The sequence below is a fragment of the Lytechinus pictus genome, chromosome 13, assembly GCF_037042905.1.
Source record: "Lytechinus pictus isolate F3 Inbred chromosome 13, Lp3.0, whole genome shotgun sequence".
In the NCBI taxonomy this organism is placed as follows: domain Eukaryota; kingdom Metazoa; phylum Echinodermata; class Echinoidea; order Temnopleuroida; family Toxopneustidae; genus Lytechinus; species Lytechinus pictus.
In genome coordinates, this window is record NC_087257.1 from 16,895,267 (window position 1) to 16,918,181 (window position 22,915).

The 22,915-nt window shown below is 38.1% G+C and overlaps 1 protein-coding gene and 1 long non-coding RNA gene across 2 annotated transcripts; both read left to right on the forward strand.

The window, feature by feature from the left end:
- Positions 1-11,584: 11,584 nt before the first annotated feature.
- LOC129259994 (uncharacterized) lies at positions 11,585-14,044 on the forward strand. The gene is made up of 3 exons (XR_010295553.1): positions 11,585-11,685; positions 12,449-12,561; positions 13,497-14,044. It is a non-coding gene; the product is annotated as an uncharacterized LOC129259994 (long non-coding RNA).
- Positions 14,045-16,137: 2,093 nt separating this feature from the next.
- LOC135156294 (nociceptin receptor-like) lies at positions 16,138-21,155 on the forward strand. The gene is made up of 2 exons (XM_064108218.1): positions 16,138-16,491; positions 18,819-21,155. Exons 1-2 carry the CDS (start codon positions 16,473-16,475, stop codon positions 19,847-19,849), a joined length of 1,050 nt encoding a protein of 349 aa, XP_063964288.1. The 5' UTR covers positions 16,138-16,472; the 3' UTR covers positions 19,850-21,155.
- Positions 21,156-22,915: the final 1,760 nt, after the last annotated feature.

Genomic DNA, 22,915 nt, shown 5'->3' on the forward strand with positions numbered 1-22,915 from the left:
GTCAATGTCCCATTTTGTTTTATTTTTGTTTTATTTGTATTGGCGGGCCAGTGGGGTGGTGTTGTTACTCGTTAGGCCCAATTTCTTTTTCTCAAGTTCAGCACTGTTTTATGTTGTTTTGTTAAAATGCACTATCAAAATTTTGATTTAGATATGCAAATACCTGATACGACAGAAAGAGGTTAGCTCGTGGTATACTACAACGTCTGGGTCATTGATTTACGACCAGGTTGCGTACTTGGTCGTAAACTTACGACCGGTCCGATTACACAATGTCAAAGGTCAAGGTCGGTTCAACGTCAGCGGGTTTTCAGGATGAAAGGATATCAGAATCTCAAAAGAGTGCAAAATAATAAGTTCTGTGGGGCCCAAACTCTTCTGAGGATGATATGGGGGCGGTGAGTGAAAAATTATGCAAATTGTGTTTAATTGCAACATTATTCTTCTATAATTTGAGCGATATCAAACAAAGAAGAAAACACTAACTACCACCATCACAGTAAAAACGCGGTTTAAAATGTTAAAACAACGCTGTTTACTATAAAATGAATCGTACAGTAGCTGTTAAACAGTTTAAACAACCATGCTTAATTTATTGAGAATTAAATATTAGAAATTGAACTTTGTTGTTTAATATTTTAAACGCTTGTTTAAACTGTTTAAACAACTACTGTATGATTCACATATACTAGTAGTGAACAGCGTTGTTTAACAAAAGTTGAACAGTGTATTATAAAATCCACACTCTAAAACCAAAAGATCTAATCTCGTCCCTAATCCGCACCCCTCTAAGGCTGAGAAGAGGGACCAGTCATTTTGGGCTTGGATTTACATCTTTTGAAAGTGGATAATAGCTCCTTCTGGAGTGAACAGAGTATATATATTTTTTTAATTTTCACTCCAAAAAGAGGTAAATCCACTCTCAAAAGATGTAAATCCCACTCCAAAATGACTGGTCCTCGTCTCACTCTGAGAGGAGTGCATGTGATTAGGGACTAGGTTGGCTATTTTGCATTTAGAGTGATATAGGTGCGTTTCTGATTTCCATTTTCCATGTAAGGAAATTGTGAGAAATGAGTATTAGAAGAAAATTATCAGAATTAAAACAATGCAGTAAAGGCATAATAATGGCATGGACTAACAAATGACGGTGCATGAAGAGACAAAAAAATTAACTGACGTCATGACTTTGTGAGTGATTAAGGATGGGGGAAGGGATGGACGGAGAGAGAGACTGACGGACGAAGGATATAGAGCGAATGAGAGAGGAAGGAGGAGAGGGAGGCGAAGGAAGGATGATGGGAGAGAGGGATGAGCGAGACGAGGAAAAGGGGAGAGAATGGGGAAGAGGGGCGTAGTCTGCTGGGCAAACCCTTAGCTCGAGTAAAGGGTCTGAATTGCAGCCTACTCATGCCTTGTGTACTGAAGGCCCTCAATTTATTGAAACAACAAGTTGTGTATGTGCTAGTCTTTGCGTGGAGACACACTTGTTGATCAAAGTTTCAATCAGGGTCTGTGCCTGCAGACTAAGAGGGGAGGGCGGAAGGAGGGTGGGGAAACGAGGGAGAGAGTCACAGCGAGAAGGAGAGGGAGGGAGTCGGAGTGAGGAGAGATATAAATAGAGAGAAAAATATTATATCATCGTTAGAATCAGATTGTTTTCCCTTCCTTTTCCGAGTTCCTTCCATAAACCATCGAAACCACCAAACCAATCCCTCGATACCACCATGGAATAGGTCCATGATACCACCATGGTTGGGATAACACGCACCCCTCCGAGTCCTTCTTCCAACAATAATAATACAATCAACATGAACCAATCACTATTCATTTGGAGGAATTATGATGGAATCATGATTGCCAGCTATCAAACAAGGCTTACGTTGTCACAAGAGTGCCTTTATAACATGGCACTGGGAACGATTCTTTTTTTTTTTTACTGGGGGTGCTGATGACAATTTGAAGAGAAAAAAAATTACTACAAAATGGAGATCAAATTTGAAAAGCAATTTAAAAAAGGGGGTTCACTACAGAATTAAGGTCATTTTGGTTTTTCCTTTTTTTTCTTCACTTTGTTCACATTTTCCAAAATACCCGGGGGTGCTGCCTATGGAGAATAATACACGAAGCACCCCCAAACAAATGTTGGGGGTGCTTCAGCACCAGCACCCCTGCCTCCCAGGGCTATGCTTTATAACATAACTTTTGCAGGGATGTGAAAAAAAACTCTCTAAAGGGCGAAAAGGATAGTCATTTTATGTTGAAAGGTCAAGTCCACCCAAGAAAAATGATGATTTGAACCAATAGAGAAAATCAAACAAGCATAACGCTGAAAATTTCATCTAACGCAGGTGTGAATTAAGAAAGAAGTGAAATTTTAAAGTTTCGCTTATTTTTCACCAAACATATACCCAACTCAGTGACATGCAGATGAGAGAGTCGATGATTTCTCTCACCACTTATTTTGTCTTTTATTGTTTGAATTACTACACAATATTTCAGATTTTAGAGATTTGACTAAAAAGACCAATTTGACTGAATCATACAATGTTTAAACAACAGTAATACAACTTGTTCATGCAGGAATAAAACTTAATTTGAGTTCCACATGACAATGAGGAGAACATTTAAATATTTCATATTTCATAAAATCAAATTCTAAAGAATTAGTGAGTGGAAGACGTCATCAGTACCCCCATTTCCATACCGACCAGGGCGTGCATAATAACCGTTTTGTATATAATATTCAGCGAAACTTTATAAAGTCATAACTTTTTTTAATTTCACACCCGATTTTTATTACATTTCCAGTGTTATCAGTTACGCTTGTTCGATTTTATCTATTTATTCACATCAACGTTTAGTTGAGGTGATGGACTTGTCCTTTAATGAAAGTGGTGAATTTCAAAAAAAGTATAATGAATTTGGACTAAAATAAGTATATTGTCACTCATCCGGAGTGACCTCAGCATCACCAATCACTCAAGTCGATTCACGATTGATCTAGGATGTCACTCAAATACGAGTGAAAAAGGAGTATACCTCTATAAAGAGATGTATGGGGCGGGGGGGGGGGAGTCGAATGAGAAGACAAAATGACCTTCGATTTTCCCTTTTGATATCTACTTGAAATGGCGCACATTTTGCATCATAATAATAATGGAATCATTTGCGAAATACATTGACGTTCAAATCATGGACTTGGATCATATTTGCTTTGATCAGTTTGTATTGAGAGAGCATAAATCTTCATTTCGTTTCGTTTATTTCCATGTCTAAAGATTACAATATTAACCACACGATGAAGACATGCAACATTTTATTTTTCGTTTCAAATTTCCCTTTCGCGTTTTTCAAATCAAAACTGAGGGCCAATCATAACTCATGACATTCGATAACGATTTTACAGAGAGTGATTTTTGCGTGGAGTCCTTCATTTCTTTTTAAATGAAATTCAATCTCTTCAAAATATTTACCCGTTTTATGACCACGATAATATATCATTCATTATTTTGATTAGGTTCGGAACATTAATTTTATGTGCTTTACCATTTGACTGATTTATTATCTATTTGGGGCATGGCAAATGCTTTAGATTATCATGCTGTTTGAAGGTAATTTGTTATTCTTTAATGTTCTTTAGTCTGTATAGACGTTGTTGTGCGATATTGTTTATATCATAGCCATGATGATGTGGATGAAAAGGGGGGCAACCGTTAATGTAGTATCATTCTTATTCGTTTTCAAATAAAAGTTTCCGATTATTGACAATAGGCTAATATTCAGGTAGATTTGAAGGGACTTTCGTTCATGTATCGTAGAAATTAATGGATAATGTAAGTATGATTTTAATAGGTTTTTGGTCCTGCAGCAAAGTTTCAATTAGGGTCTGTGCCTGCAGACTATGGCGTACCGGGGTGGGGTGGGGGCTCTAAATAGTCGCGAGACAAGGATGCGAGAGAGGACAATTTTTGACCCTTTCTGAAAATCAATGAAGTGTGAGGTGTAGGAAGTGTAAGATCTGAATATATCCATGAAATTATTGTATGTCTTACACGTTTCTCTTGAATTTCCTTTCTTTTTCTTATTCTCAATTATCATTTTCTGTCTCGGTCGTGGAAGTTTAAAGGGACACTCACTCGCGCCAATAATTCCCTCCCTCCCTCTCCCTCCCTCTCTCATTCCTTCTGTCTATCTGTCTGTCTCTCCCCCCCCCCTCTCTCTCTCTCCCTCTCTCTCCCCTCCCCTGTCCTTCCTGCATGCTTTCACCCATCTTCTGTCACGATTTCTGTTATTCTTCAAGTTTGCATGACTGGCTGTCAGGGTCCGAATCTCGGCACGACACCCTCAACGATAAACAGTGCAGACGGTGTGAACCAATCAGACCTAATTTGTCAGAGTTTTGATTAGAATTATAGGAATGCCGTGAGAGACTGACGTACTCCTCCACTGGTTGGAGACGGGGAGCAGCGGGCGATGTTGGTCCAAAACGACCACCATCGTCATCAGGGGCGTACCCAGGATTTATCACAAAGATGTCAACTTTCAAAGAGCAAAATTTTTTTTTTTTTTTTTTTTTTTTTTTTTGGGGGGGGGGGGGGGGGGGGGCAACCAACCCCAACGAAGATTTATTTTTGAAAAAATCCGAGAGACATCACCCCCCATCCGCCCCAGTTATTGTTACAGTACCGTGTCTTATAGATAATAAGACCAATATAAATGAAAAATAAGATAAATACAAGCATAATCACTTTCGAGTGTAATGGCCTATGCAAACCCTTTGGAAAAAAAGTTTTGGGTAGGGCTGAAACTGGCATGCTATTTCCCTCCAAATGTATCCTTCCTAACATCGCAACCTCCACTGGTAAACTGCTAATTCGTCTATTGTCAACTCTCGTCCACTCATCACATGGTTTACCTTTTTTAGTCCAATGACATTCCGTCCATCAACATAAATTTCGTCTATTAAACGTACCATTTTCCAATAACCATTATTTTGGTACCATCATTTCTTCGTCTAATCACCAGTTCGTCTAAGACCACTTCTGTCTCATAACCAGTTGGTCTAATATCCATATCATTTTCATTCATTTCACCCAATTAACACCTAGTCCAATTAGACCAAATGGTATATAATATATGAACTAAATGGCTATTGGACCAACTGGTTATTAGACGAAACGGTGAGTGGACGAAATGACAATCAAACCATATGGATAGTGGATGAACTGATGGTAGACCAAATGATAGTAGACGAGTTGGTAATTGGATGAATTGGCATTAGACCAATTGAAAATAAACCCCTCCACTATAAATATTGTGACGTACAAACTGATATCTTACTTACAGCAGAATACTGTATAGGCGACCAACAGGTATCGCGTCTGGAGGGTTACAACAATTTTAAAAACATTTAATATTATTTTGACCAGGAAAACGAACGTTTATATATGTGGATCATAGAGGATAATTATGGACCCACAAGGGATTCACGGATGAAGCAAAACAGGACGCAGATAATCGGGGTGGGAGGGGGGGGGAGAGAAAAAAAGGAGCTTGGATTTAACAGATATGTACAGAGAAATTGGTGCACAGTTCATCATCAGTAAGATTTAATTGTTTGTTCAGTTGGATATTGCGAACCTTTCAGATAAGAAACACCACTGCTATTTTTTTTTCTTATTGACGTCAATGATATAACCATCATGAACTGACTGAAAAAAAATCATTGCATAACTCTCACGAGCAACATTACCCCAGGTCTAATGATTAAATACTTATTTTTACCTCAATCGTAGAGGGGGTGCTTTCATTTCGATGTGCTATTTCTTTCTATATTTTCACAATTTTTACAAACGCAAGCTCATGATAAGGACTGTTTTTCCTCAGGAATTTGAGATCGAGTGTTTTATATTCTAGATAATTGTATGAATATTGGTTTGGTTTTAGCAACAAAAATAACAACAAAGCAGCAACAGTAACAACACCCAGTAACTGGTGGTTTTTGTTGTTGTTTTGTTGTTGTCAACAAAACTCACATCATCTACAACAAAAAGAACCACAGAGTTGCTGATTGTGTTCATTCCAATCAAGTAGTGAAACAAAAGCCCTTTTCACTTTTTCTAAACATTTGGAGAGACAGTGGTGTATCGAGAGAGGGACACCCTTTTCAGGGGCGTAAAAAATGAAAGAAGGGGCAACAAAGAAAAGAAATAAAAAGGAAGACACGAAAGGGGAGGGTAAAAATAAAAGGCATAAAACTGTAAACTTTCAATGCTTTCATCCCTTCATTTTCTTAGTTTCAATTGAAAAGCTTTCGGCGTTAAAAATTGGAACGAGCGCGATTCGAACGGTAATCCATTTGTTGGAAGGAGAGCGACTTCAGTGCTTATCATTATTATTATTATTTCAGATTTTAGAAGGGGCGCGATTTCAGCCCTTGCCCCCACTCGCTGCTATATTTTTTTTCCAGATACGCCATTGTTGAGAGAACAAAGATGTACAGTGAGATTTGACAATATAACTCTATCATAACGATATTAGGAACCGAAACTAGCTAAAATATATTTCCTCGACACCAGAATTTGATCGTTAACATAATAAAAAAGGAAACACATTGTGCGTGTCAAATGGATCCTTAAAAACGTTTCATCCATATATTAATTTTATCAGAATCATAAATGTTTGGCGATATCTTTTATTTTGGCGAGGCTGTCTCATTTACGTCACACATCAAGTCTTTATCTGTCATTCACTTTGAGACAGGACAGATCCGGACAGGGGTGCGCTTCTGCACCCCTCTACCACTACCGGAGCTTGATAGGGTAACGAGGAGGACCACACATTGCGGGAGCCTTTACAAATGATAGGGTAAATTGGGGTGTCAGGGTGGTATCATAATTTGACGTTATGAATGATATTGGTAAGGAGCTGAGGCAAGAATTGATAAATTAGGTTTGAACGAAGATTGGCACTCGCATGAACATTTGACACCCCCCACCCGCTTACTTTATTCCTGATGACGGGACTCGATGATATTCCTATAAAAAGGAAGTTGTCATCATGAAAAGATAGATGTGGTATTTAAGTTTTAAGATTCTACTGGTCATGCTGATAGGGTTTGTGTAGATTCTTGCCTTCCCTGCTACCAAATGCATTTTATATAGGCCTAAATATGCATAAGAGTGATAACACTTGTCTATATAATGCAAAAACAAAAAAGATCAATGACGGATACAGTTCGGGAGGCAATAACCATAAGCGATCGTCATAATATTATCACCGTCACACTATTATCATAATCATCATAACTACCCCATCATCATCATCATCAAATTCAAAATTCAAATTCAAATTCAAATTTATTTATTTCACTTCCATCAAACAAAAACAAATTGTATACCATATATAAACACAAATATTTGTATCCGTTGCACAAAAAAAATAATAATACATATGTTGTGAAGAAAAAAAACAACACTTAGACAATTTGGGCAACACATTGTAGGTTTTAAATATGTAAACTATTTTCTAATAGAAATTAAATTAAGATGGAAATGGAGGGACCCACTAAAAAGCAATGCTTGTACAATGTGGGCCCCTCATCATCATCATAATCATCATCATCATTATCATCATAATTACATCATCATCATCATCATCACCATCCACATCATCATCATCATCATCATCATCATCATCATCATCATCATCCACATCATCATCATCATCATCATTATCATCATCATCATCATCCACATCATCATCATCATCATCATCATCATCATCATCATCATCACCACCATCATCATCATCATCATCACCACCATCATCATCATCATCATCATCATCATCATCACCACCACCATCACCATCATCATCACCACCATCATCATCATCATCATCACCACCATCATCATCACCACCATCATCATCATCATCACCACCATCATCATCATCATCATCATCATCATCATCATCATCCACATCATCATCATCATCATCATCATCATCATCACCACCATCATCATCATCATCACCACCACCACCATCATCATCATCATCATCATCATCACCACCACCATCACCATCATCATCACCACCATCATCATCATCATCATCATCACCACCATCATCATCATCATCACCACCACCATCATCATCACCACCATCATCATCATCACCACCATCATCATCATCATCACCACCATCATCATCATCACCACCATCATCATCATCATCATCACCACCACCATCATCATCATCATCATCACCATCATCATCATCATCATCACCATCATCATCATCATCATCATCATCATCCATCATCATCATCATCATAACTACCCCATCATCATCATTATCATCATCATCATCATCATTATCAGTATTCATCCCATACTTCAATTCATCCTCATTAACCACTGTAAATTAAATAAAAAAAATAGTAAAAAATTATACTGCTATCTGCAGCACCCGCACCTGCACCTGCATTGCACCCACTTGTTCAGTAATTACCAATCTTAGTCACGAACCTTTTTTATGAGGCAGGCCGCCATTAATTAGAAGCTTAACCGCTCACGATAGCGGTCTCCTGCGTTCATTTGTTAATGTTTATTATTATTAAAATGTGAAGTATATGCCCACATCATTTTATTTCTAATTATGTATTATGTTTATGTTGTATACATTATGGATTATTTTGTATATTGCAAACAATGTCAATATTTTTGATAATGTATTGTGAACGCAGAAATAAACATAAAACAAACGAACAAATATCAACAACAGCATCATCACCATTGCTATTATCACAATCACCACCAATATCAATCTTATGGTCTTTAAAATGACGACGTTTGGCCGAGTGGGTTTTTAAAAAGTTTTGCCACGCAGCGTTGGGTCAATGTCAATGCCTCCTGCCACAACATATAGGCCAAGTAATAGAAGAAGAGAGACGGGGCTTATTTGTTTTTTAAATAGATATGTGATAATTCATCAAGAAAACAGATATTGGAATGCGGAAGAAGAAGCCAAATACAATTCATACCTTATCATCTCCTAATGCAAACTTAAACATGAAATAAAGGGCGAATCCGGTTTCATTTTCGTCTATGTTTGCTTGACGTCAATTATGAAAATAAATCGACTTTGGCTTCCTAATTTTTTTCTAAGGTGATCATTGTTGAATAAAAATTCTCTTGTCGAATAAAGTAAATAATGTTTTGAAGTATCTATGTGAACATATATGCCTACCATTGAATAGGCCTGTGATATCAGACTGATCGTGTATACTGATAATTGATGGGTTTGCCCAAATAATATTTTTTTCTAGTGATTTTTAAAGGATCAATTTTATGGCCTTTTGCCGTTTGAGGCATACGTGTAAAAAAGTTTAGTTGATTTCCACAATGAGGGGGGGGGGGGGGGTTGCTTTTTTCCAGTAAAAAAAAAAAACAGGTCCAATGTTGTTACTCGTTTGATATTATTGGCAGTGAATTTAAACATGTGAAAATGCACTGTAATTTTTTTTTTAAATAACAAATTAAAAAATGGGAGAGAGAGTGGAGAGAGTGTGTGTGTGTGTGTGAAAACAAGAAGGGGGTCTACAGTGAGAAAGAGGGAGAGAGAGAGATCGAGAACGAGATCGATAGAAATGAAGAGAGGGGGGGGGGGGGGGAGATGACGGAGAGAGGGGAACAGGGATAGCAGAACAGACTAATAGGGAGAACAGTATGGGCGTTCGCAACAGCTGGCGCTGTTCACCGAGAAATAATTGCCACATCGTTATCAAAGGGCTATTAACATATTTATTTTGTGATACATTTTATTTTGAGGGAAGAAAAAATATCAATATGTGTTTGGATGGGTAGGAGGGGAAGAGGGGAGGGGGGGGGGGGCAGAAGGTCTAAAGGAAACAAAACAAGGTATGATTTCGTGTTACACAATCCAGGCCTTTCCTTCTTATTACTCTTCTTTCTTATTTCATCCTTTCGTCCTTTTTCTCTTTTTTTTTTTCATTTCCCCATTTTTCACTACTTAAAAATTCATAGGGGTGGTCACCCCGACCCCTTCCTGGACCACAGTCCCTATACAAACCAGTTATTGAGCATGTCATCGAAAATAAATTCCGTCAAGAAGAAGAAGGACGAAGAGTGTAAAAAAGGGAAGCTCTACGCCGACTTTTATACGCATTATAATGAAATTGAGAAAAAAATATCTCGCCACCTTCCAGCGTGTGCAATTGTAAATGTACACATATCCAATGCCATTGGCAATGGGGCCATCCTAATTCTGTGTTACAGATACTGGAATTGAACAGGAGCTAAATCACATGGTAATAGTGTGAGTGGTAAATTTGTAAAGTGGATGTTCTCAACTATTAATGTAGGCTTAGCCTGGCTTAGCAAGTCACAAGTCGAATGAAGTGAAGGCTCTCGACAGCTGGCGAGGATTCGTGGGGGGGGGGGGTGATGCGATTGTGGCAGAGGTGCGTTCACACCCAATAAATATTAAAATCTAGATATAAAAAAATTATTAGATCTAAGTTTTAAATAGTGCACCCGGCCTGTGGCCGTACTGGTATAGCTTATAGGCCTAGATCTATCTTAAATTATCTTTGACTTTGCGCACCCAAGTGAAATGAGCCATTGTGTTGCATAGCTCCCTTTAAAAAAAAAGATTGATCGTCCAATTTGGGGGAGACGAAATAATGCTCTTCATTTGTGTGCGATTATGAAGTTTGTTTTGCTTTTATTTTTCTTAGTCAATTTTTTAGACAAATTACTATTTAGCATGAATCTGCAATAGCATCGGTGTTATTGGGGTAAATAAATTAAATTATTGTTGATAATGTCTCTTAATCTATTTTTTGAAAAATATTGTCGTACCACATAAAGTTAGAGTCTAGTCATACCTAACCTTAAAAAGCATGTAAAGGTTAAAGGTCTCTTCATTAGAAAAAAAATATAGGAGAATATGGAATGGTTCTCATCAATCCCAAGTATTTTTCTGCCTTGAATCTCATATTAAAGTTCCATTGAACAAAGGTCACAGTCCAGAAATAGTTGACAGTTTGATGGGGATGCAATTTGCTGCAGTTATGAATTAGGAGCCTATTCATATTTTTTTATTAATTTGATCGTGGCTTTTAACTGGCAAGGTATCCAAGCGCTATTGAGTTAGAAAAAAAAATCTTTTTATTTTTGAATTTAAAAAAAAATTATTGAAAAAGCTGTTTTACTATTTTGTATGGTTAATGTGTTAATTACCGTCTTGTTTATAATCAAGTGAAAATTATATGAATTAACAAGGATAAATTGTTGACCGGTTGTTGGTAAATTCTAGAAATTTCAGGATAATAAAAGAAGAAAAATGATTGGTATATTCGATCATTCCCCTTTATGAAATGTCAACAATATTCATTGAAAGTGCAGTATTTTTCAATGATCACTGTAAATCTACATATTTTCTTTGCTACATGTATAACAATGTGATATTATTAATATTTAAATTTCAGACTATGGACATTTGAACAGTATGCAGAAGAAGAAGGATCTGGAACTAGAAAGCAAGGTTCTGACTGGTCTACTACAGCAAGGAATGTGCCAGCGGCCAATCTGATGAACATGTGACAGAAGATTTGGCAATGGGTGAAGAAATACTGAGATTGAAATGCAACCACAGGTAACATGTAGACTAGTAAAATGCGATAATGATTAAAAAATAATGAAGGATATTGTTTTGGTTGCAGAATGTAAAATCATAAAAACCCAAATCAATGACAATGAAATCGGACTGTGACCAGATTTTCTATTTAAAGTCAGTTTGAAATGCAAACATTACATAAGCATGAAAGACATAATAGAGATATATTTTGCATGTTAGCTGCAGGGTCAGCGGAACGGTTTTGAAAGTGAGGGGGCTGAGCCGAAAGTGGGGGGGGGGGGGGGCTGACCATGCAAAAAATCATAAGCAGATGGTCAATTTTACATTTTTGTACATGATTTTGGAAAACAGTGCGGGGGCTGAAAAATATGAAATGACCATCTGGTTACGATTTTTTGCATGGTCAGCCCGCTCACTGTAAAAACCATTCCGCTGACCCTGCAGCTAACATGCACCCCCCCCCCGGTTTCCGGAGCCCCTGCTCTCACCCCTCAATCCATTTAACACTACTTGCTCATGTGTATGTACATACAAGCTACATTGTGAGGAATAATTTCACTTTTTAAGTTTCTCAGCCAGAGCATATGTCATTTACTATTGTTTGTATTTTTTATTAACATAATAAAAACTTGAACCCTTTATTTACCCCCTTCTATATGAAACCTGGTAATCAAAAGATGTTTTATTTCCTGTTTTTAGAAATGAACATATACATGTGAGAAGAAATACCAGATTATGGCAAATATTTTAATTAGTTATTTCAATACTATTTTTCCTTCAGGTGGAGGCTTCAACCAAACTTTTCAGACATACATGAGATACAAAGTTACACAAGTATAAATGGTTGAAGGTTTAGGAGGGCCAGACAAGAAGGCAGGAAATGTGATGTCACTTGTAAGTTAAAACACTCTTAATTATGACTGCATCACTTTGGCGAAGAAAGTAAAGTCACATTAAAAAAAAAATTAAATTACTGGTATTGTTCTCTTCTTTATTTGGTCTTCTACCAGTCAATATTTGAAAACAAAGACATCTATAAGTGCTTAGATGCTTAGTTGATAAATGGTGATATTTATTGGACAGTTGTAAAACAACCAATATCAATCAATGCTAGATGGTGTGACTTGCTTTCTATTGCCAAAGTAGTAAATTAATGTTCCATTGTTCTGCATTCCTATTAGACCCCCGCCCCATCACCATCTGCTTTGTATGGGAGTAACACTGGAAGATCACCCCCCCAAAAAAAAAAAAAAAAAAAAATTATATCTCTTGTAGGCCTGTATAAATGTAATGCCTACAAAAGCAGTCATGAAACCTCATTAATTCAAATGATCTTGGTAGGGGGGGGGGTGCCTCAGGATCTTGCCTGTTGATTGTGCACTCGCTTCAGAAATCATGCTGCTGTTCCTGATGTTGTTGTTTTTTTATTTGATATGATAACATGACTCTTGCATGAAATCAGCATTTGGCTCAAGAAATAAAGACCAAATGTGATAATTTTGGATTTTGACTCCCTTTCTTTGGTAAACCAATGAGAAAAACCCAAGTCATTAAAATCAATTGTGTATAAAAAAAAGAGGAAATTTTAATCATTTTCTTATGCATTTCTTTGTTATTAACTTCTTTGTTTTCATTGTTTAATAAGGCTTTGGTGACAATATTTTAACCACTTAGAACTTAAAGTTCTTATTTCAAACATTAGAAATAAAAAAATGTAAGTTTTAACAATGATAATTAAATTAAGAATAAATGACTGATATCAATAATGATGGAAATTGATATCTTTATTAATAAAATATCACGTGCTCTATAAATTAAATCCATTTCAGTTACTTCAATGAACATGGACAGCAGCAGGAGCAACAACAGCATCAGCAGCCGAAACTACAACTACAGTAAGAGATGCAACAACCACACCGACAACATCAACAGCAGCAGGAGCTCCAACAACCATGCAGGGAACATCGGGCGCAACATAAATAACTTCATCAAGAGATGCAACAACCACAGTGGTAAACATCAACAGCAGTAGCAACAACGACAGTAGAAACAAAGCCAACAGCAAGGATTCTAACAAGCAATCATACAAGCAACAACACAAGCGACAACATCAATAAATGCATCAGGAGATGCAACAGCCACACTCGTAAACAGCAGCAGGAGCAGCGATGACAACAGCAACCACACAGGCAACACCTTGAGCAACATCAGTAGCAAAAATAACTAATTGCACCAGGAGATGCAACAACCACACCCACAACACCAAGAGCAGCAAAAAACAAACAGCAATTCCAGCAATCACGATGACAACAGCAGCAGCAACACCAACAACACTAATGAACATTGAAAAAACTTGTACAAAAGTCAATGAGGTCGCATTTTTTCAGACATTATCAGACATTATTGATTAAAAAATGCACAATAATTTATGTGGGTTAAAGAAAATTATGTTTGAAAAAATGTGTACATTTGAAGATGTTTCCTATGTATTGATTGATATAATATAGTTTTAAAGATGATAATATTATTCTTGAAATGTCTACTTTTTATTTGTCATTGACTAAAAATAAATACATTTTCTTTGAATTTTCTCAATGAAATGAAAAATAAGCAATTTATTAAAATGTAATATTCAAAATCAACTGAAATTGATCGATTTTAGCTGCAAAGGCCCTCAAAAGGCTGATTAGTCGGTGAAAATAGGATTAGTCGGTGAAAATAAGTTTTGTCGGTAGGTGAAGGCCACCGACAAAATTAGTCGGTGGTTTCCAATAATTTGTCGGAGAAAATCACCGACAAATTTTCATGAAATGGAATTTAGTCGGTGATGGCAAAATTGTCGGTGAAAATGAAATTAGTCGGTGAAAATCACATTTAGTCGGAGAAAACCACCGACTAATTGTTTGATGAAACGCCCCCCAGGTCGCCTTGCCCCCCCCCCCCCCCCCCCCGCTGTGAGGTAAATTGCCAAATTCGTCTACTGCCAACCCGTCAAGTCACCACATGATCTACTTTCGTTTAGTCTAAAGCCATTCCGTCCATCAACATTTCATCTAATAACCATTTGGTCCAATCATCACTTCGTCTAATCACCATTTCGTCTATGACCATTTCGTCTCATAACCAGTTGATCTAATAATTTCATTTTCAATCATTTTGCACAACAATTCTTAGTCCAAATAGACCAAATGGTGTGTAGGACCAACTTGTTATTAGACGGAATGGCATTAGATTAAATGAAAGTAGACCGTGTGGTGAGTAGACGAACTGATGGTAGACCAAATGATAGTAGACGATGACCATACTTTTGATTATCGATTTCAATTGACAGTTTTATTTGCGCTTACAAAGCTGGGCTATTACTAATATTTAATATGCAATCTCATTGATTTCTTTCCCTTTATAGTTAGTATAACACGCGAGTGTAATATCATACAATGTGAATTCTGTGCTCCAAACTACCGTATAATATCTTTTTCTTTCATGAAAATAAGATTTTGTAATAATAGTAATGATGATGATGATCAGCATTTCAATACATTCCCCAGCACCCCCGCTTCCCAGGGCCATGACACACACACACATACACACATAACCACATTCTGATGATTATTTCACAAATTGAGAGAGAGAGAGGGAGAGAGAGGGGGGTAATGGTTGATAAAGAAAGAGAATGAATAAATATATAAATAAATAAATAAATACATACATACATGCATACATACCTACATACATACACCCGTACACACATACATACATACATACATACATACATACATACATACATACATACTTACACCCATACATAAATAAATAAATAAATGAATAAATAAATTAAAAGACAGAAATCATGGATGAAGGAAAGAAAGTTAAATAAAAAAAAAACGCGAAATGCTCGCATCATCACCCACCATGCCCGCTCAAAAAGGAATTTTGGATAATTGTATTCACATCTTCATAAGACGGAACCGCTATTTCCCTACAACAAAATTGTCATCAAGACAAGACAGAAATTGAATCTTCCAACATCAACCAAATGGGAACCCAAATGCAAACAGTCAAAAGCACTTCACCACGATGTAGCCATCGAAATTATTTCAGGAAAGGGTCTCGTACGTGTATCCATTATCATGGGGGGGGGGGGGGGGTCACGAGAGGGGGAGGGGTAGGGGTGACCACCTCCTATGATTTTCAAGTATTAAAAAAAAAGTGGGAAGAAGAAAGAAAAAAGGGAGAAAATGAAGGAATGGAAGGGAGAAAAACATATGAAGTAGGGGTTAGGGCTTTGAGACTCTACCACATCTGTGCAAATAAAATTGAGAAAAAACATGACGTCATCTTAGGTCTCTTTCCCGCCCCTCCCCCATTCCTATCAAACTATCGTGGCGCCGTCCCTGTCCATTGCAATGTGATCAATGAGATGGAATCACATGTTCAACATTTCCCCTTTCCTGATTGATTTAGAAATTCATTCGAGATTGGCCTATGGATCTGGTGAAACACGAATATCGTGTCATTATTTATATAACTTGTAGATGCACGAGTTCTTCGAAAAATATACATGAAAAGTGACCGTAAATAGCAACTCATCATCAATGCCAAAAAAAAAACTCGCCTACAATTACAAACCGCGAATATTTGGTCGATTTCTCTAATTGTTGTGGACGCCATGACTTCGACAGTACGAATTAGAGCATAGATATTAAACGCGTCATCAGATGTACTAGTTACCAGGATGCCCAACTTTTCGGAAGAAGGAATACAAGGAAGAAAGGAGATCAACTTTAGAAGGTAAAACATTTCGGATGCGGTTACCAAAGACAGGTAAGAAGTGTACTCAAATCATCATTTAATATTCATATTTTATGTTTTTGATGTGAATGAACAAAACTACCATCTGCATGTCTCGGGGGTGAGGGGGGGGGGGTAATATGCATAAAACACGACCTAATGTTTATTTTAACGTTTTCCTCACACCACCATGGGCGGAAATCCCAGGGGGGGACAGGGGGACGTGTCCCCCCTACTCAAAATAGTAGGGGGGACGCAATATCAAATGTCCCACCTACTATTTCTTGTCTTTACCCTTTTTTTTTGCTTGTCAAATTTATTTTCGTCGAAATGACATGAAATTTGGGGTAATAACCTTTTTTTTTTGCTTGTCAAATTTTCCAGCCCGTTGTCCCCCCTACCTTTTGGGAGAGATTTCCGCCCCTGCACACCCCACCCCCTCCCGTGCTGCTGCCCCTGTAACATGTTAACACTCTATACCCCTGACTTTAAAAGATCGGATGCGAGGCTGGATTTACTACCAAGCTTAAATCATCCATATTCTTTTTAATCAGTTACACCAATGAAACCGTCTCCTCCCGATCGACGATATATGGCATTCGGAAACAACGTAATAACTATGATCGGTCTGGAGTCGGTTTCACTGTTGTGACTATATCCTGTATCAAGTCTATTGATCGTTGACAAACGACATGCACATGCAAATGACAGTGATTGAAAAGAGCTTAGCAAATATCATTTTCACCCCTAATGTAATATTATAGTATATTGAATTTATTTTGGGTGAAGGCCAATATTTGATTCATTGCATTTGAAGTGTCAATATCATTTAATTAAATTTTCATAGCCTTTCTTATGCATCGGCGTTTTTTGTGTATGGGATGACAGGAGAGGTGCTCTAATCTGGTTGCGTAATGAGCAAACTATTTTGAGGGGGCCAGATATGGAGTATCGGGTAAATTAATAAAAAGTTGCGAGCGAGCAACATTTCGTCATTTTTATTACAAATATCAAATTTTGTAATAAATTTTGACACTATATTCAGAAAATTAAATCATATTTCACCTTTCTCTCATTCCCTTTCTTTCACTTTCTCTTTTTTTTTTATTTGGTCGTGATTTGTTTTGAGGGAGGGGGGGGGGGGGGGTAAGCACCCAAAGCCCCCCATCTGTACTCCAGTGCTCTAACCAATCAAAAACGTGTTATAAACGTAATTTATGCGGTTTACATTCACTTTCTCTACAAATTGTTGGTCTGCTTCTCAGATAGTCCAATACCACATGGGCTTAATAACTCAATTTGTCTATCAATTTGATCTGTAATTGCCGTTTGGTCTATACAACATTTAGGGTGGTGATAGAAAGTGTACATATAGGCTCGACTTCCGTGTATCACCTCCTTTTTTATTGCCGAACTGACGCTGCCTCAGATTGAGTCCACCTTTGGATGTGGTTTGAAGGCGCCTTCAGGCCGGCTTACGTCCAGAATTGGTATGTGTCTCATCTCCACGTATATAGACCGTCAGGCCGGCTTGACTGTCCACTTAACTAGAAACAGCGAACAACAGTTTTTGCTAACAAACAATAGAAAATGTTGACATAAAAAGTTAGAGGACTCTTGTCACGTAAATACGCGACGTGAAGGCGGCTGCTGATGTGTATTATGCTAGAGTACACTGGGCGGCGCCAGTTCGCGCCAATGCATAGCGGCTACGGAAAAATATATATTCGCGGCTGTTGCGCCAAGTGGCTCAAACTGCCTCCCAACTGGCGTGTGGTGGCGCGTAATGTCACCAAAAATTGTATTTGGCGACGTTAAGCGCCACCAGATTGCACTGCACGCCACTATAGGCACCTTATTGGCGGCACTAGGCGCCATAGTCGCTTTGCATTGGCGCCGACAAACGGACTCCTATCAGGGGGTTAATGATCTATAGGTGCCTCCAGACAACAGGAGGCGCGATAGCTCAGTCGGTAGAGCGGGGGTTTCGGATTTCGGTGACCTGGGTTCGATTCTCACTTAGTGCGCTAGTGCCCTTTGGTAAGGCATTTATCCTCATTACCAGGACCCTCGAGAGGATCTTAAGCCGTCGGTCCTCTGGTTGCTTGCTAACAAGCATTCATGCTTTCTTAGCAATCAGGTAATAAATTACCACCAATATTCACCATCAATATACATTCAGCGTATATAGGTATCACCACCCTAATTGCAGGCGTGAAGACGGATTCAAAGCCGGCGTCACAGGCGGTCTCAAACCCGACGCAGGGGCCTCGTTGTGTCTCCTGTCAACTGGCCTAACTAGATAAAAGACGTAGTACGGTAAGCCGAATTGATTGACAATTATCTGCTTTATTTTACAGGAGCAGCAATGAACAAGACGAATGTTTCTGCTAACATCGATTGGGAATTGATTCCTGTTACATGGGAATGGTGGGTCATCGTTCAACTCGCACTTTCCGTCATCGGCATCGTCGGAAACATTCTCGTCATCATTGTCGTAATCAACCGTGGGAAAACTAGATTCGCAACCGATGTTCTCATCGGAAACCTGGCATTTGCCGACTTCTTGACCTCTTTGTGGATGATACCCCGACCCCAGAGTGATTTGGTACCGGATAACTGGAAAGGAATGCTATACTGCCGGATCGAGTATTCAAATGTCTTCATGTGGATATCCACAGTTGCCTCGGTGTTTATACTCACGGTTATATCCGTGGAGCGGTTAGTTGCTGTCAAGTATCCGCTTAAATTCAAGTTGATTTTCACAATAAAGCGGTCTCTTTGCCTGGTTGGTTTATCATGGATTGGAGCCGCCATATTGAATATTAACACTTTGGCCATTTCTACATACGATAGTGAAAACCACGCTTGCAAGACCGAATTACTAGATCATGCAGTGCACATGACTATAGGTGTTCTGTTATTCATGTTCAAATACATAATACCAATCGCTATCATCGTTGGCAGCTACGTTAAGATAATCCAAATACTTCGCTCTGAAGCGCGTACTTTTCAAGCTGACGGACGCACTGCGTTCCATCCCGCACGGCGAATATCAAAGACAATGCGCAGAATGACGCGCACTGTACTAATCGTCGTCATAGTATTTATCATCTGTTGGTCTCCGGATCAAATATGTTACTTTCTCTTCAATCTCGACCTTTATCCGACGTACATGTACTCGGATATTTCCCGGGTACTCGTCTGCATCGGATTCGTCAATTCTTGTTCGAATCCACTGATCTATTCCGTCAGAAACAAGAAATTTCGAACAGAATTATCCCATTTTCTGTGTATTCCAGCGTCGGATAGCAAACTCCCCTCACATGTGACTCGTTCTGTGGTTAAGTCAGGGGGTATAAAAATGATTTCAGGCCAAGTTCCCAAGTAATGTTTCATCTATTTTTGTTATTTCTATGACGAAAGCCTTAGAAGTGAACAGGCTGGATTTAGGAAGGGAAGAGGAACAGCAGAACAAATATTCATTCATCGTAATATAATTGAACAAGTCAACGAATGGCAAGCAACATTATATACCTCAATTTCATTTATTTCGAAAAAGCATTCGACTCCGTGCACAGAGACAGCCTATGGAGTATAATGAGAATGTATGGTGTACCAGAAAAGTTAACCAACCTTGTGAAAGCTTTTTACGATGACTTCAAATGTGCAGTGATACATCAAGGGGAAACATCAGAATGGTTTGACATCAAAACAGGAGTAAAACAAGGGTGCAATATATAGTATGTCCGGGTTCTTGTTTCTCATGGTGGTTGATTGGGTCATGTGAAGGACAGTACAATGCGGTGAAATTAGGAATTAGATGGAAATTCACATCAAAGTTAGATGACCTGGATTTGGCAGATGATTTGGCCCTAATAGTATCCACACAACAACATATCCAATTGAAAACAGACAGGTTATGTAGAGAAGCCCAACGAGTTGGCCTAAAAGTAAATTTGCAGAAGACAAAAGTAATGAGAAATAAATGCAGGAAATGTTGACAGAATTCACATCAATGGAGAAGAAATCGAATATAATAATAATAATAGGCATTTATATAGCGCCATCGATCTAGAAGTATTCTATTCCGAGGCGCACAAGAAAAGAAAGAATGAGAGAGTTCGGATGAGTGTCAATTTGCCAATAACCAATACTGTTAAAAATACAAGACTCCAGTTTAGATTTGAAGGTCTCCAAGATGTCGACAAATTTGTGTATCTGGGTGCAACATTAACACAATCAGGCGGAGGAATGGGCTGCATGGGCGGCATGGAAAGCAGAATTTCAAAAGGGAGAAATGCATACAGGCAGCTTAACAAAATATGGAACAGTAACAAATTCAAGAGAACAACATAACTCAGGTTTTACAAAACACTGGTAAATTCGGTGATATTATATGGATCTGAAACATGGAAAATGACAGAAGAGGACGAAAGGAAACTCAATACTTTTCAGACGAAGTGTTTAAGAAGAATAATGAAGATAAAATGGCAAGAACACATAAGTAATGAAGAGCTCTTAGACAAGACCAAAATGGAGAAACTGAGCACGACAATAATGAGGAGAAGATGGAAGTTTATTAGGCACACACTAAGGTGGGAACCTGCAAGCATCTGCAACATAGCATTGACCTGGGCACCAGAAGGGAAAAAGAAAATGGGGCAGGCCCAAAACAACTTGGCAGCGAACAGTAGAAAAAGAAAGGACCCTGGCTGGATGGAGGATGTGGACAGAAGCCAGAGCTGTGGCCGGGCTGTGGCCTCTGATAGGTAAATGTGGAGACGCTCGGTGGAGGCCCTATGTGCCACTATAGGCATCTGGAGGATAGGTAACAGGTATGGATACTCAGGAGTTTTCAAAATACACAATTGGTCTGTAGGTGCTCACGTGTTAAAAAAATGTAATTGCCAGTACAACCTCGGATGGATAATTCACTCGTACAATATTGTTAGAGCTTGGTGTGTTTGTACTCTATTCAATTTAAGTTCATTGCAATTTTTTTAAGTGACCGAACCCCAAAAAATTTGACAAATATGGTACAAATATTTAAGAGACACAAATTACATCTAATCATGGACCTATGAAGAGATGGACATTCATCTCTTCGATAATGAATTCACTAACAGCTGACTGTTATTGTCATTTGAATAACATTCTCTTCATACTTGTTTACTTCAGTCCTATGGTCGTTCCCGCGAGAAGGGCTTGAAGCAGTTCGTAATTGGAACTTTATATTTCACAGATTGTATGTGCTGTTGATAACAAATCACTTAAATCGTGGAAAATCGATGTGCAGTTCTTGTTTACCTTTGGTCATCTTAGTTTCATGTTAAATTAATTATTATACATGTATGTTACAAGTAAGTAACGAGTTAGTAGAGTGTGATGGGGTGTGTGTGTGGGTTTGGGTGCTTCTGTGTGTTTGTGTGTTTCTGATGAATCTGATAACGGCACAGAGGGTTAAATTGGGATTTTTAAAGATTTATTTCTTGTATATTTTGCATATCATGTACTTTATAATTTGTATGTATTTTGATTAACAGGGCCCGATTGCAAACCAGCTTTTTATCTTTGTTAATGTTTTGTATCGTGTATAGCTGAATTGGTTACCCTGTATAAAGATGTGAAATAAATAAATAAATGAATAAATAAATAAAAATGTGTTTTATGTTGGAAAATGCCTGCATATTTTAATATAGAGGCAAATTTGTCATTGATTGTTAACCATTTAAAATCCCATTTTCTCAAAGTTTTTTCCATAATATTCCAGTGCGTCCGGAAGTGTCCGGATCGAATAATATACTTCATATCACAGAAATCGTCTGCTTCTCAAGTTTACTGCTCCAAATAATATGAAGCATGTTGATCGAAAGGCACATGCTGAAACAGGGTATATCAGCCAACAAAACTAGGACCGGGGAACTGATCCGTCTTTAAGTGATCAGATACGTCTTGGTAGTCATGGTAATTCCTATTGTCACAACACATGTATATTCTTATTAAGATGCACAAAACCAGGTGACGGTGACTATCATTGGATCAAAGAAATGCTCGCGTTAATCGTCCATCTCTTCATAGGTCCATGATCTAATGATGAGTCTTTGTGGATTGATAATAGGTCTTCCTGCCTTTCTATGGTCATTCGCTTTTAACGCGCAAGCATTAGGGACTTTTCGCAACTACAACGGGGACGGGATTAAGAACACAGCAGATGCATTTGAAAAAAACCCAAACAATGAACAGCTTGAAGATTTTTGTCGAAAATTGGTGAATCAGAAGAGCAATTTCGTCCTACATTTCAGATTTCGGAGCTGACGATAAATTGCACATATGCACTGAAAAAAACTCCGGTGTTGATTTAACACCGCCCGGAATCTATATCTGTCCTTAAATCAACACCGGAGTTTTTGCAGTGTGTCATTTGTCCAGAGTCACGGACGAAACAGCTCCTCTG